Source organism: Salvelinus fontinalis, chromosome 21, assembly GCF_029448725.1.
Source record: "Salvelinus fontinalis isolate EN_2023a chromosome 21, ASM2944872v1, whole genome shotgun sequence".
Lineage (NCBI taxonomy): Eukaryota > Metazoa > Chordata > Actinopteri > Salmoniformes > Salmonidae > Salvelinus > Salvelinus fontinalis.
In genome coordinates, this window is record NC_074685.1 from 182,501 (window position 1) to 198,373 (window position 15,873).

General features: G+C 48.8%; 1 protein-coding gene across 1 annotated transcript in view; it reads left to right on the forward strand.

Annotated features, from left to right (window-relative positions):
- Window positions 1–15,873, forward strand: part of LOC129819106 (netrin receptor DCC-like) — a 241,853-nt gene that overhangs the window by 170,362 nt on the left and 55,618 nt on the right. The window contains exon 20 of the mRNA XM_055875675.1: window positions 2,175–2,291. Within this exon, the coding sequence (XP_055731650.1) occupies window positions 2,175–2,291 (117 nt within the window). The remainder of the gene's footprint in view (window positions 1–2,174; window positions 2,292–15,873) is intronic.

Below are 15,873 nucleotides of genomic sequence, written 5' to 3' on the forward strand. Positions count from 1 at the left end.
TAAAGGAAAAATGTATCAGAAAAGGGAGAAGGATAGGATAAACTTTAGTGTCTCTGAGGGGGGAAACTGTCACCTTCTGTTATCATCATTCTCTTTAAAAGTATTTCTTCACATTAAAGGTGGCTGTTTCTCTATGATGTTGTTCATAATATGTCTGTTCATAATATCTCTGCTCATAATATCTCTGTTCATTATATGTCTGTTCATTATATCTCTGTTCATAATATCTCTGTTCATAATATCTCTGTTCATAATATCTCTGTTCATTATATCTCTGTTCATAATATCTCTGTTCATTATATCTCTGTTCATAATATCTCTGTTCATTATATCTCTGTTCATAATATCTCTGTTCATAATATGTATGCTCATAATATCTCTGTTCATAATATCTCTGTTCATAATATGTCTGTTCATAATATCTCTGTTCATAATATCTCTGTTCATAATATCTCTGTTCATAATATCTCTGTTCATAATATCTCTGTTCATAATATGTCTGCTCATAATATCTCTGTTCATAATATCTCTGTTCATAATATGTCTGCTCATAATATCTCTGCTCATAATATCTCTGTTCATTATATCTCTGTTCATAATATCTCTGTTCATAATATCTCTGCTCATAATATCTCTGCTCATAATATCTCTGTTCATAATATCTCTGCTCATAATATCTCTGCTCATAATATCTCTGTTCATAATATCTCTGTTCATAATATGTCTGTGATGAAGATGCAGAGTGTTTTATCGATTTGATTTCTTATCCAGATGTAAAGGACTTTGGTATTATAGTTAACAAAGCAGTAAAGGCAATAATAGTCTAAATCTGTTTTGAATACAAATATATTTGTTTATTTTCCTCACTTTGGTTGCTGAGGGAGGCTACTAAACTCATACTCCACAGACCAGGGGTCGGCAAACCCGTGTCTCCTGAGCCATACGCAGCTCTTCAAACCCCCCCTCACCCCCCCTCGCCACTTCCTGGTTATTTATAGATCCCCCCCCCCTCGCCACTTCCTGGTTATTTATAGATCCCCCCCCCCCCCCCTCGCCACTTCCTGGTTATTTATAGATCCCGCTCCAAAAAAATATTATTTATTTGATCCGTTTTGCGCTGTTTGCTGGAGGTGCGCTTGATTCAGCTGCCCAGCGCGCCGGATAGTCAAAGTGTTCCTCATTTAGAACCATTTCATGCGTCTCAAAGTTCAAACTCCGCCCTACCGGTGGTCCCTGAGTGCAAATCAAGTGCACCTGTGGGCCTACTGCAAGGCCAATCAGATCACTGTGTCTGCAGCTTCCACCGGCCCACGTGGAAGTTGATACTTTGTGAGATTTCAAAGCCATCACTAGAGAACGACTGTCAACAAATACAACAAAGAGCTGCTGTTTCTATGAGTGAATTCACTGTCAACCCCTTTTTATAAGCCGTAAACTCCTTCTCTCCGGCCTTTCCACTTCCTGCAAAGTGCATCCGTAGGCTTGAGTGTTATTATTATCGTCTTGGGTCTTTTTTTTTATATCAAGGAACATTTTCAAGTTCTCTTGTAATAGGAGTAACAGCTTGAAAAGGTGCGTGAGGCTGAAGTAATGAAGTGCGACTAGAGTTTTTCCATCCGCTGGAAGACAGTGTCCCCTTTTTTGAGGGGTCTAATTAGAGGGAGGAGGAAGAGCTGAGGGATGGTGAGAATGAGCCTCTCTGCAAAAAAACGTACCATCTCTGCTGTAGCACACTGTATGTTCACTTTGATTCTCCCTCTCATCTTCACCGAAACACTAGATTCCGTGGTGATCCGACTGCTATCTGTGGTGTTGAATATAAGATATTGACTCTACTATGCATGAAAAGGGCTCACATTTTTTCCGTGCGGCTCCCTCAAAAAACTTTTCTTGTTATTATTAAAAAAAAATGTTTTAACCAAAATTACTTCAAGTCATAAAGGTTGCCACCCCCTGCCTAGACACTAATCGCCATTGGTTCAACGTCTTCTTCTTCGTTTTCCTGTATCCTTCATTTAGTCAGGTGGAATTCCAATGAAAAAAGGAATTATTATTAATTGTTATTATTATTGTTATTATTAATTAATTATTTACAAGGGATCCCTGAGTACAATAATAAAATGGCAACAAAACTTCAAAATAGACAATACATACAATAATTATTTTCCTTCCAGGTGGAGACAACGATGAGGCTTCCAGCTGCATCTCTACGTTAGAGCGCTCTCTAGCTGCCAGGAGGGCAACACGTACCAAGCTGTTGATCCCCATGGACTCTCAGCCTAGCAACACCCGTAAGTTAACAACACACACTAACTACGAGCGCGCGTTAGTCAATCACGATCAGCCGGAATCCCATCTCACAGAGAAAGAGAGAGAGACTCCACTGAGCTCAGATCAGAGACATAGACAGTCTAATCTGGATTGTAGACTGAACATAGACAAACAGTCTAATCTGGATTGTAGACTGAACATAGACAAACAGTCTAATCTGGATTGTAGACTGAACATAGACAAACAGTCTAATCTGGATTGTAGACTGAACATAGACAAACAGTCTAATCTGGATTGTAGACTGAACATAGACAAACAGTCTAATCTGGATTGTAGACTGAACATAGACAAACAGTCTAATCTGGATTGTAGACTGAAGGGTTGAGGAGGGGTGTGGAGGGGTGAGGAGGAGTGATGCAGGTCGAAGAGGGGTATAGAGGGGTGTAGAGGGGTGAGGAGGGGTGTAGAGGGGCGTCGAGGGGTGAGGAGGGGTGTAGAGGGGTGAGGATGGGTGATGCAGGTCGAAGAGGGGTATAGAGGGTTGTAGAGGGGTGAGGAGGGGTGATGCAGGTCGAGGAGGGGTGCAGAGAGGTGAGGAGGGGTGATGCAGGTTGAGGAGGCGTGTAGAGGGGTGAGGAGGGGTGAGGAGGGGTGTAGAGGGGCATCGAGGGGTGAGGAGGGGTGAGGAGCTGTGATGCAGGTCGAAGAGGGGTATAGAGGGGTGTAGAGGGGTGAGGAGGGGTGATGCAGGTCGAGGAGGGGTGCAGAGAGGTGAGGAGGGGTGATGCAGGTCAGGGATGGGTGTGGAGGGGTGATGCAGGTCGTGGAGGCGTGTAGAGAGGTGAGGAGGGGTGATGCAGGTCGGGGAGGGGTGATGAGGGGTGATGCAGGTCGGGGAGGGGTGATGCAGGTCAGGGATGGGTGTGGAGGGGTGAGGAGGGGTGATGCAGGTCAGGGATGGGTGTGGAAGGGTGAGGAGGGGTGATGCAGGTCAGGGATGGGTGTGGAAGGGTGAGGAGCGGTGATGCAAGTCGAGGAGGGGTGAGGAGGAAAAGGACCAGGGCTTTCTGATGATCTACCTGTTTCACGTCAATCTCCCCGTCACCTACCTGGAGCCCAGTGGGCATGCTCAGTAGTCACCTACCTGGACCCCAGTGGGCATGCTCAGTAGTCACCTGCCTGGACCCCAGTGAGCATGCTCAGTAGTCACCTACCTGGACCCCAGTGGGCATGCTCAGTAGTCACCTGCCTGGACCCCAGTGGGCATTCTCAGTAGTCACCTACCTGGACCCCAGTGGGCATGCTCAGTAGTCACTTACCTGGACCCCAGTGGGCATGCTCAGTAGTTACCTACCTGGACCCTAGTAGGCATGCTCAGTAGTTACCTACCTGGACCCCAGTGGGCATGCTCAGTAGTTACCTACCTGGACCCCAGTGGGCATGCTCAGTAGTCACCTACCTGGACCCTAGTGGGCATGCTCAGTAGTTACCTACCTGGACCCCAGTGGGCATGCTCAGTAGTCACCTACCTGGACCCCAGTGGGCATGCTCAGTGACACTCTGTAGTTAACAGTGCTAGGCTGCTATAGGCACCCACTGCTAGCCATCACACAGGCCTCCATCACACACACACACACACACACACACACACACACACACACACACTGCAGGATACTGCAGTGTCTCACGTTCCTTCCACCATGGAGAATCTTCTAAAGGGACTTGAACAGGGATACATTGCAGCTGGCTTCGTTCTTCCAGGGGTTCTTGTTGAATAATTATCTGGATTGTTTGATTATGAAAGATGAGGATGTTTATTTCTGTTGATATATATATATATATACTGTAGATGGTATATCCACTCTGACCTGTGCTTTAAGCAGACCCTCATCAGGGCAGCTCGTTAATTACTATGCAGTAATGTGTAAGGTAACCCTGACACTTTTTAGTTTTTAAACACACAAGAGGCCAAAGGAGGTGGTTACAGATGGTTACAGATGGTTACAGATGGAGGTTACAGATGGTTACAGATGGAGGTTACAGATGGAGGTGGTTACAGATGGTTACAGATGGAGGTTACAGATGGAGGTGGTTACAGATGGAGGTTACAGATGGAGGTGGTTACAGATGGAGGTTACAGATGGAGGTGGTTACAGATGGTTACATATGGAGGTTACAGATGGAGATGGTTACAGATGGTTACAGATGGAGGTGGTTACAGATGGAGGCGGTTACAGATGGTTACAGATGGAGGTTACAGATGGAGGTGGTTACAGATAGTTACAGATGGAGATGGTTACAGATGGTTACAGATGGAGGTTACAGATGGAGGTGGTTACGGATGGTTACAGATGGAGGTTACAGATGGAGATGGTTACAGATGGAGGTTACAGATGGAGGTGGTTACAGATGGTTACAGATGGAGGTTACAGATGGAGGTGGTTACAGATGGAGGTGGTTACAGATGGAGGTTACAGATGGTTACAGATGGAGGTTACAGACGGAGGTGGTTACAGATGGTTACAGATGGAGGTTACAGATGGAGGTGGTTACAGATGTGTGATTTTTAACATCGCCCTAAACGCGGACGTAGCACCACCATCACGTTGTGGCGTTATATTTTTTAGCCAAGGATGAAAGCCGGAACCATAGTCATTTTAATTAGACCACAGTTCAGACAGAAACGCATCGTAATTATAATGTTGACATAACACAGCGACATCAATTAATATCATTTTAATTGGATTAATCATCTGGGACTGACTCTCTAGACCCATTTAATCCTAATCTCATCGTCTGATAATCAACTCAGATTATGACCTCTTCTCATCAGAAATATGAGGTTGCAGCAGTAAATCAGAGAGAGAGGGGTCCTCTACCTCTCTGCTACCTCTCTGCTACCTCTCCTCTCCTCTCCTCTCCTCTCCTCTCCTCTCCTCTCCTCTCCTCTCCTCTCCTCTACCTCTCCTCTACCTCTCCTCTACCTCTCCTCTCCTCCTCTCCTCTCCTCTACCTCTCTGCTACCTCTCCTCTCCTCTCCTCTCCTCTCCTCTCCTCTCCTCTACCTCTCCTCTACCTCTCCTCTCCTCTCCTCTCCTCTCCTCTACCTCTCTGCTACCTCTCCTCTCCTCTCCTCTCCTCTCCTCTACCTCTCCTCTACCTCTCCTCTACCTCTCCTCTACCTCTCCTCTCCTCTCCTCTACCTCTCTGCTACCTCTCCTCTCCTCTCCTCTCCTCTCCTCTCCTCTCCTCTCCTCTCATCTACCTCTCCTCTCCTCTCCTCAACTCTCCTCTCCTCTCCCTCTACCTCTACCTCTACCTCTACCTCTCCTCTACCTCTACCTCTACCTCTCCTCTCCTCTACCTCTCATCTTCCTCTCCTCTCGTCTCCTCTACCTCTCCTCTCCTCTCATCTCCTCTACCTCTACCTCTACCTCTACCTCTCCTCTCCTCTACCTCTACCTCTACCTCTCCTCTCCTCTACCTCTCCTCTACCTCTCATCTACCTCTCCTCTCCTCTACCTCTCCTCTCCTCTCCTCTCCTCTCCTCTCCTCTACCTCTCCTCTACCTCTCCTCTCCTCTCCTCTACCTCTCTGCTACCTCTCCTCTCCTCTCTCCTCTCCTCTCCTCTCCTCTACCTCTCCTCTCCTCTACCTCTCTGCTACCTCTCTGCTACCTCTCCTCTCCTCTCATCTCCTCTACCTCTACCTCTACCTCTACCTCTCCTCTCCTCTACCTCTACCTCTACCTCTCCTCTCCTCTACCTCTCCTCTACCTCTCATCTACCTCTCCTCTCCTCTACCTCTCCTCTCCTCTCCTCTCCTCTCCTCTACCTCTCCTCTACCTCTCCTCTCCTCTCCTCTCCTCTACCTCTCTGCTACCTCTCCTCTCCTCTCTCCTCTCCTCTCCTCTCCTCTACCTCTCCTCTCCTCTACCTCTCTGCTACCTCTCTGCTACCTCTCCTCTACCTCTCCTCTCCTCTCCTCTCCCTCTACCTCTACCTCTACCTCTACCTCTACCTCTACCTCTCCTCTACCTCTACCTCTACCTCTCCTCTCCTCTACCTCTCATCTTCCTCTCCTCTCGTCTCCTCTACCTCTCCTCTCCTCTCCTCTCATCTCCTCTACCTCTACCTCTACCTCTACCTCTCCTCTCCTCTACCTCTACCTCTACCTCTCCTCTCCTCTACCTCTCATCTACCTCTCCTCTCCTCTCCTCTCCTCTCCTCTCCTCTACCTCTACCTCTACCTCTACCTCTACCTCTACCTCTACCTCTACGTCTACCTCTTCCTCTACCTCTACCTTCTCCTCTCCTCTCCTCTCCTCTCCTTAATGAACTAACATTACAGGAGATGACTAGAGGCTTTACCCGGACAGAAACATAATCAGTCAAAAATATATGCGATATGATAAATCTTTATATATGTGTATATGTGTGTGTGTTTATATATAAATATATATATATGCTTTTTCTGCTGCAACCTCATATTTCTGATGAGAAGAGGTCATAATCTGAGTTGATTATCAGATGATGAGATTAGGATTAAATGGGTCTAGAGAGTCAGTCCCAGATGGTTAATCCAATTAAAATGAGATTAGTGAGATTAATTGATGTCGCTGTGTTATGTCAACATTATAATTACGATGCGTTTCTGTCTGAACTGTGGTCTAATTGTTAGAAACTGACTACGGTACCAGTCAAAAGTTTGGATACACCTACTCATTCAAGGGTTTTTCTTTATTTTTTACTATTTTCTACATTGTGAAATATTGAAAACACCAAAACTATGAAATCATGTAGTAAGCCTCCCGGGTGGCGCAGTGGTCTAGGGCACTGCATCGCAGTGCTAGCTGCGCCACCAGAGTTTCTGGGTTCACGCCCAGGCTCTGTCGCAGCCGGCCGCAACCGGGAGGTCCGTGGGGCGACGCACAATTGGCATAGCGTCGTCCGGGTTAGGGAGGGTTTGGCCGGTAGGGATATCCTTGTCTCTGTATGTAAATGTAATAAAAATGTATGCACTCTACTGTAAGTCGCTCTGGATAAGAGCGTCTGCTAAATGACTAAAATGTAAATGTAAAATGTAGTAACCCCCCAAAATATATTTTATATTTGAGATTCTTCAAAGTAGCCACCCTTTGCCTTGATGAAAGCTTTGCACATTCTTGGCATTCTCTCAACTAGCTTCTCCTGGAATGCTTTTCCAACAGTCTTAGAGTTCCCACATATACTGAGCACTTGTTGGCTGATTTTGTGGTATCTCAAAAATAAAATATATAGAGATTTTTTTTAAACACTTTTTTGGTTACTACATGATTCCATATGTGTTATTTCATAGTTCTGATGTCTTCACTATTATTCTACAATGTAGAAAATAGTAAAGAATAAATTAAAACCCTTGAATGAGTAGGTGTGTCCAACCTTCTGACTGGGACTGTACATCATCACAAGTTTTAACAAAGGTACATATGTTGGTGGGTTTACTGGAGAGCTGATTTATAAACAAATGTTAAGTTTTAACATAAGTAAATTGCTTGTTGCTTTAATTTGTGTACTGAGGCTACCTCATCTACCCTCATCTACCCTCATCTACCCCATCTACCTCATCTTACCTCATCTACCCCCATCTACCCCATCTACCCTCATCTACCCCCATCTACCCCATCTACCTCATCTACCTCATCTACCTCATCTTACCTCATCTACTCTCATCTACCCTCATCTACCCTCATCTACCCCCATCTACCCCATCTACCCCATCTACCTCATCTACCTCATCTACCTCATCTTTCCTCATCTACTCTCATCTACCCTCATCTACCCTCATCTACCCCCATCTACCCTCATCTACCCCCATCTACCCTCATCTACCTCATCTACCATCATCTACCTCATCTATCTCATCTACCCCCATCTACCCTCATCTACCTCATCTACCCTCATCTACCTCATCTATCGCCATCTACCTCATCTACCTCATCTATCGCCATCTATCGCCATCTACCTCATCTACCCCATCTACCCTCATCTACCCTCATCTACCCTCATCTACCTCATCTACCTCCATCTACCCCCATCTACCCCCATCTACCCTCATCTACCCCCATCTACCCTCATCTACCTCATCTATCTCATCTACCTCCATCTACCCCCATCTACCTCATCTACCCCCATCTACCTCCATCTACCTCCATCTACCCCATCTACCCCCATCTACCCTCATCTATCTCATCTACCCCCATCTACCTCATCTACCTCATCTATCCCCAATTAACTAATATACCCCCATCTACCCTCATCTACCCTCATCTACCTCATCTATCTCATCTACCCCCATCTACCCCCATCTATCTCATCTACCCCCATCTACCCTCATCTACCTCATCTACCCCCATCTACCTCATCTACCCCCATCTACCCTCATCTACCCTCATCTACCTCATCTACCTCATCTACCCCCATCTAACTCATCTACCCCATCTACCCTCATCTACCCTCATCTACCCTCATCTACCCCATCTACCTCCATCTACCTCCATCTACCCCCATCCACCTCATCTACCCCATCTCCCTCATCTACCCTCATCTACCCTCATCTACCCTCATCTACCCTCCTCTTACCTCATCTACCACCATCTACCTCATCTACCCCATCTACCTCATCTACCCTCATCTACCCCATCTACCCCCATCTACCCCATATACCTCATCTACCTCATTTACCCTCATCTACCCCCATCTACCCCCATCTACCCCCATCTACCTCCATCTACCTCCATCTACCACCATCTACCTCATCTACCCCATCTACCTCATCTACCCTCATCTACCCCCATCTACCCCATATACTTCATCTACCTCATTTACCCTCATCTACCCCCATCTACCCTCATTTCCCTCATTTACCCTCATCTACCCTCATCTACCCTCATCTACCCTCCTCTTACCTCATCTACCACCATCTACCATCATCTACCCTCATCTACCATCATCTACCCTCATCTACCTCATCTACCCTCATTTACCCTCATCTACCTCATCTACCCTCATCTACCTCACCTACCCTCATCTACCCTCATCTACCCTCATCTACCCTCCTCTTACCTCATCTACCACCATCTACCTCATCTACCATCATCTACGCTCATCTACCTCATCTACCTCATCTACCCTCATCTACCTCATCTACCTCATCTACCCTCATCTACCCTCATCTTCCCTCATCTACCCTCCTCTTACCTCATCTACCCTCATCTACCCTCATCTACCCTCATCTACCCCATTTACCTCCATCTACCCCCATCTACCTCCATCTACCTCATCTACCCCATCTTACCCCATCTTACCTCATCTTACCTCATCTACCCTCATCTACCTCATCTACCCCATCTACCCTCATCTACCCTCATCTACCTCATCTACCTCATCTACCCTCATCTACCTCATCTACCCTCATCTACCTCATCTACCTCATCTACCCTCATCTACCCTCATCTACCCCCATCTACCTCATCTACCCTCATCTACCCTCATTTACCCTCATCTACCCTCATCTACCCTCATCTACCCTCCTCTTACCTCATCTACCACCATCTACCTCATCTACCATCATCTACCCTCATCTACCATCATCTACCCTCATCTACCTCATCTACCCTCATCTACCTCATCTACCTCATCTACCCTCATCTACCCTCATCTACCCCCATCTACCACCATCTACCTCATCTACCCTCATCTACCCTCATCTACCCTCATCTACCCTCCTCTTACCTCATCTACCTCCATCTACCCCCATCTACCCTCATCTACTCCATCTACCCCCATCCACCTCATCTACCCCATCTCCCTCATCTACCCTCATCTACCCTCATCTACCCTCATCTACCCTCCTCTTACCTCATCTACCACCATCTACCTCATCTACCCCATCTACCTCATCTACCCTCATCTACCCCCATCTACCCCCATCTACCCCATCTACCTCATCTACCTCATCTACCTCATTTACCCTCATCTTCCCCATCTACCCCCATCTACCTCATCTACCCCCATCTACCTCCATCTACCTCCATCTACCCCATCCACCTCATCTACCCCATCTCCCTCATCTACCCTCATATACCCTCATCTACCCTCATCTACCCTCCTCTTACCTCATCTACCACCATCTACCTCATCTACCCCATCTACCTCATCTACCCTCATCTACCCCCATCTACCCCCATCTACCCCATCTACCTCATCTACCTCATTTACCCTCATCTACCCCCATCTACCCTCATTTACCTCATCTACCCTCATCTACCTCATCTACCCTCATCTACCCTCATCTACCCTCATCTACCCTCATCTACCCTCATCTACCCTCATCTACCCCCATCTACCCTCATCTACCCTCATCTACCCTCATTTACCCTCATCTACCTCATCTACCCTCATCTACCCCATCTACCCCCATCTACCTCATATACCCTCATCTACCTCATCTACCCTCATCTACCCTCATCTACCCCCATCTACCTCATCTACCCTCATCTACCCTCATCTACCCTCCTCTTACCTCATCTACCTCATCTACCTCATTTACCATCATCTACCCTCATCTACCATCATCTACCCTCATCTACCTCATCTACCCTCATTTACCCTCATCTACCTCATCTACCCTCATCTACCCTCATCTACCCTCATCTACCCTCCTCTTACCTCATCTACCACCATCTACCTCATCTACCATCATCTACGCTCATCTACCTCATCTACCTCATCTACCCTCATCTACCTCATCTACCTCATCTACCCTCATCTACCCTCATCTACCCCCATCTACCCTCCTCTTACCTCATCTATCCTCATCTACCCTCATCTACCCTCATCTACCCCATTTACCTCCATCTACCTCCATCTACCTCCATCTACCTCATCTACCCTCATCTACCCCATCTTACCTCATCTACCCTCATCTACCTCATCTACCCTCATCTACCCTCATCTACCTCATCTACCCCATCTACCCTCATCTACCTCATCTACCTCCATCTACCTCATTTACCCTCATCTACCTCATCTACCCTCATCTACCCTCATCTACCCCATCTACCCCATCTACCTCATCTTACCTCATCTACCCTCAACTACCCCATCTACCCCATCTACCTCATCTACCCTCATCTACCCTCATCTACCCCATCTACCTCATCTACCACCATCTACCTCATCTACCATCATCTACGCTCATCTACCTCATCTACCTCATCTACCCGCATCTACCCCATCTACCCCCATCTACCCCATCCACCTCATCTACCCCATCTCCCTCATCTACCCCCATCTCCCTCAACTACCCCATCTCCCTCAACTACCCCATCTCCCTCAACTACCCCATCCACCTCATCTACCCCATCCACCTCAACTACCCCCATCTCCCTCAACTACCCCCATCTCCCTCAACTACCCCCGTCCACCTCATCTACCCCATCCACCTCATCTACCCCATCTCCCTCAACTACCCCCATCCACCTCATCTACCCCATCCACCTCATCTACCCCCATCCCCCTAAACTACCCCCATCCACCTCAACTACCCCATCTCCCTCAACTACCCCATCTCCCTCAACTACCCCCATCCCCCTCATCTACCCCATCTCCCTCATCTACCCCCATCCACCTCATCTACCCCATCTCCCTCAACTACCCCATCTCCCTCAACTACCCCCACCCCCCTCATCTACCCCATCTCCCTCATCTACCCCCATCTACCTCATCTACCTCATTTACCCTCATCTACCCCCATCTACCCTCATTTACCTCATCTACCCTCATCTACCTCATCTACCCTCATCTACCCTCATCTACCTCATCTACCCTCATCTACCCTCATCTACCCTCATCTACCCTCATCTACCCCCATCTACCTCATTTACCCTCATTTACCCTCATCTACCTCATCTACCCTCATCTACCCCATCTACCCCCATCTACCCTCATCTACCCTCATCTACCTCATCTACCTCATCTACCCTTATCTACCCTCATCTACCCTCCTCTTACCTCATCTACCACCATCTACCTCATCTACCATCATCTACCCTCATCTACCATCATCTACCCTCATCTACCTCATCTACCCTCATCTACCTCATCTACCCTCATCTACTTTCATCTACCCTCATCTACCCTCATCTACCTCATCTACCTCATCTACCCTCATCTACCCTCATCTACCCCCATCTACCTCATCTACCCTCATCTACCCTCATCTACCCTCATCTACCCTCCTCTTACCTCATCTACCACCATCTACCTCATCTACCCTCATCTACCATCATCTACCATCATCTACCTCATCTACCCTCATTTACCCTCATCTACCTCATCTACCCTCATCTACCTCATCTACCCTCATCTACCCTCATCTACCCTCCTCTTACCTCATCTACCATCATCTACCCTCATCTACCTCATCTACCTCATCTACCCTCATCTACCCCCATCTACCCTCCTCTTACCTCATCTATCCTCATCTTCCCCATCTACCTCATCTACCTCATCTACCCTCATCTACCCCATCTACCCCCATCTACCCTCATCTACCCCATCTACCCCCATCTACCGCCATCTACCCCATCTACCTCATCTACCCCCATCTACCCCCATCTACCCTCATCTACCTCATCTATCTCATCTACCCCCATCTACCCCCATCTACCTCATCTACCCCATCTACCCCCATCTACCCCATCTACCCTCATCTACCCTCATCTACCCCATCTACCCCCATCTACCCCCATCTACCCCATCTACCCCCATCTACCCTCATCTACCCTCATCTACTATCATCTACCTCCATCTACCCTCATCTACCTCCATCTACCCCCATCTACCCTCATCTACTCGATCTACCTCCATCTACCCCATCTACCCCATCTACCTCATCTACCCCATCTACCCCATCTACCTCATCTACCCTCATATACCTCATCTACCCTCATCTACTCCATCTACCCCATCTCCCTCAACTACCCCATCCACCTCATCTACCCCATCCACCTCATCTACCCCCATCCACCTCATCTACCCCCATCCATCTCCCTCAACTACCCCATCTCCCTCATCTACCCCCATCTCCCTCAACTACCCCATCTCCCTCATCTACCCCATCCACCTCATCTACCCCCATCCACCTCATCTACCCCCATCCATCTCCCTCAACTACCCCATCTCCCTCATCTACCCCCATCTCCCTCAACTACCCCCATCTCCCTCATCTACCCCATCTCCCTCAACTACCCCATCCACCTCAACTACCCCCATCTCCCTCATCTACCCCATCTCCCTCAACTACCCCATCCACCTCAACTACCCCCATCTCTCTCATCTACCCCATCTCCCTCATCTACCCCCATCCACCTCAACTACCCCCATCTCCCTCATCTACCCCATCTCCCTTAACTACCCCCATCCACCTCATCTACCCCATCTCCCTCATCTACCCCCATCTCCCTCAACTACCCCATCTCCCTCAACTAACCCCATCCACCTCATCTACCCCATCTCCCTCATCTACCCCCATCCGCATCATCTACCCCATCTCCCTCAACTACCCCATCCCCCTCAACTACCCCCATCTCCCTCAACTACCCCCATCTCCCTTAACTACCCCCATCCACCTCATCTACCCCATCCACCTCATCTACCCCATCTCCCTCAACTACCCCATCCACCTCATCTACCCCATCCACCTCATCTACCCCTATCCCCCTCAACTACCCCCATCCAACTCAACTACCCCATCTCCCTCAACTACCCCCATCCCCCTCATCTACCACATCTCCCTCATCTACCCCCATCCACCTCATCTACCCCATCTCCCTCAACTACCCCATATCCCTCAACTACCCCCAACCCCCTCATCTACACCATCTCCCTCATCTACCCCCATCCACCTCATCTACCCCATCTCCCTCAACTACCCCATCTCCCTCAACTACCCCCATCTCCCTCATCTACCCCCATCCGCATCATCTACCCCATCTCCCTCAACTACCTCATCCCCCTCAACTACCCCCATCTCCCTCAACTACCCCCATCTCCCTCAACTACCCCCATCCACCTCATCTACCCCATCCACCTCATCTACCCCATCTCCCTCAACTACCCCATCTCCCTCATCTACCCCATCCACCTCATCTACCCCATCCACCTCATCTACCCCATCTCCCTCAACTACCCCATCTCCCTCAACTACCCCCATCTCCCTCATCTACCCCATCTCCCTCATCTACCCCCATCCACCTCATCTACCCCATCTCCCTCAACTACCCCATCTCCCTCAACTACCCCATCTCCCTCATCTACCCCCATCTCCCTCATCTACCCCCATCTCCCTCATCTACCCCCATCTCCCTCATATACCCCATCCACCTCAACTACCCCATCTCCCTCAACTACCCCATCTCCCTCATCTACCCCATCTCCCTCATCTACCCCATCCACCTCATCTACCCCATCTACCTCAACTACCCCATCTCCCTCAACTACCCCATCTCCCTCATCTACCCCATCTCCCTCATCTACCCCATCCACCTCAACTACCCCCATCTCCCTCAACTACCCCCATCCACCTCATCTACCCCATCTCCCTCAACCCTCCCCATCCACCTCAACTACCCCCATCCACCTCAACTACCCCATCTCCCTCAACTACCCCATCTCCCTCATCTACCCCATCTCCCTCATCTACCCCATCCACCTCAACTACCCCCATCCACCTCATCTACCCTCATCTACCCCATCTACCCCATCTCCCTCAACTACCCCATCTCCCTCAACTACCCTCATCTCCCTCAACTACCCCATCTCCCTCAACTACCCCCATCCACCTCATCTACCCTCATCTACCCCATCTACCCCCATCTCCCTCAACTACCCCATCTCCCTCAACTACCCCATCTCCCTCAACTACCCCATCTCCCTCATCTACCCCCATCTCCCTCATCTACCCCCATCTCCCTCAACTACCCCCATTCACCTCATCTACCCCCATCTCCCTCAACTACCCCCATCTCCCTCAACTACCCCCATTCACCTCATCTACCCCATCCACCTCATCTACCCCCATCTCCCTCAACTACCCCCATCTCCCTCATCTACCCCATCCACCTCAACTACCCCCATCTCCCTCATCTACCCCCATCCACCTCAACTACCCCATCTCACTCATCTACCCCCATCTCTCTCAACTACCCCCATCCACCTCATCTACCCCATCTCCCTCAACTACCCCCATCCACCTCATCTACCCCCATCCACCTCATCTACCCCATCTCCCTCAACTACCCCATCTCCCTCAACTACCCCCATCTCCCTCATCTACCCCTTCTCCCTCAAATACCCCATCCACCTCATCTACCCACATCCACCTCATCTACCCCATCCACCTCATCTACCCCATCCACCTCATCTACCCCATCTCCCTCAACTACCCCCATCTCCCTCATCTACCCCATCTCCCTCAACTACCCCCATCTCCCTCAACTACCCCCATCTCCCTCATCTACCCCATCTCCCTCAACTACCCCATCTCCCTCAACTACCCCAT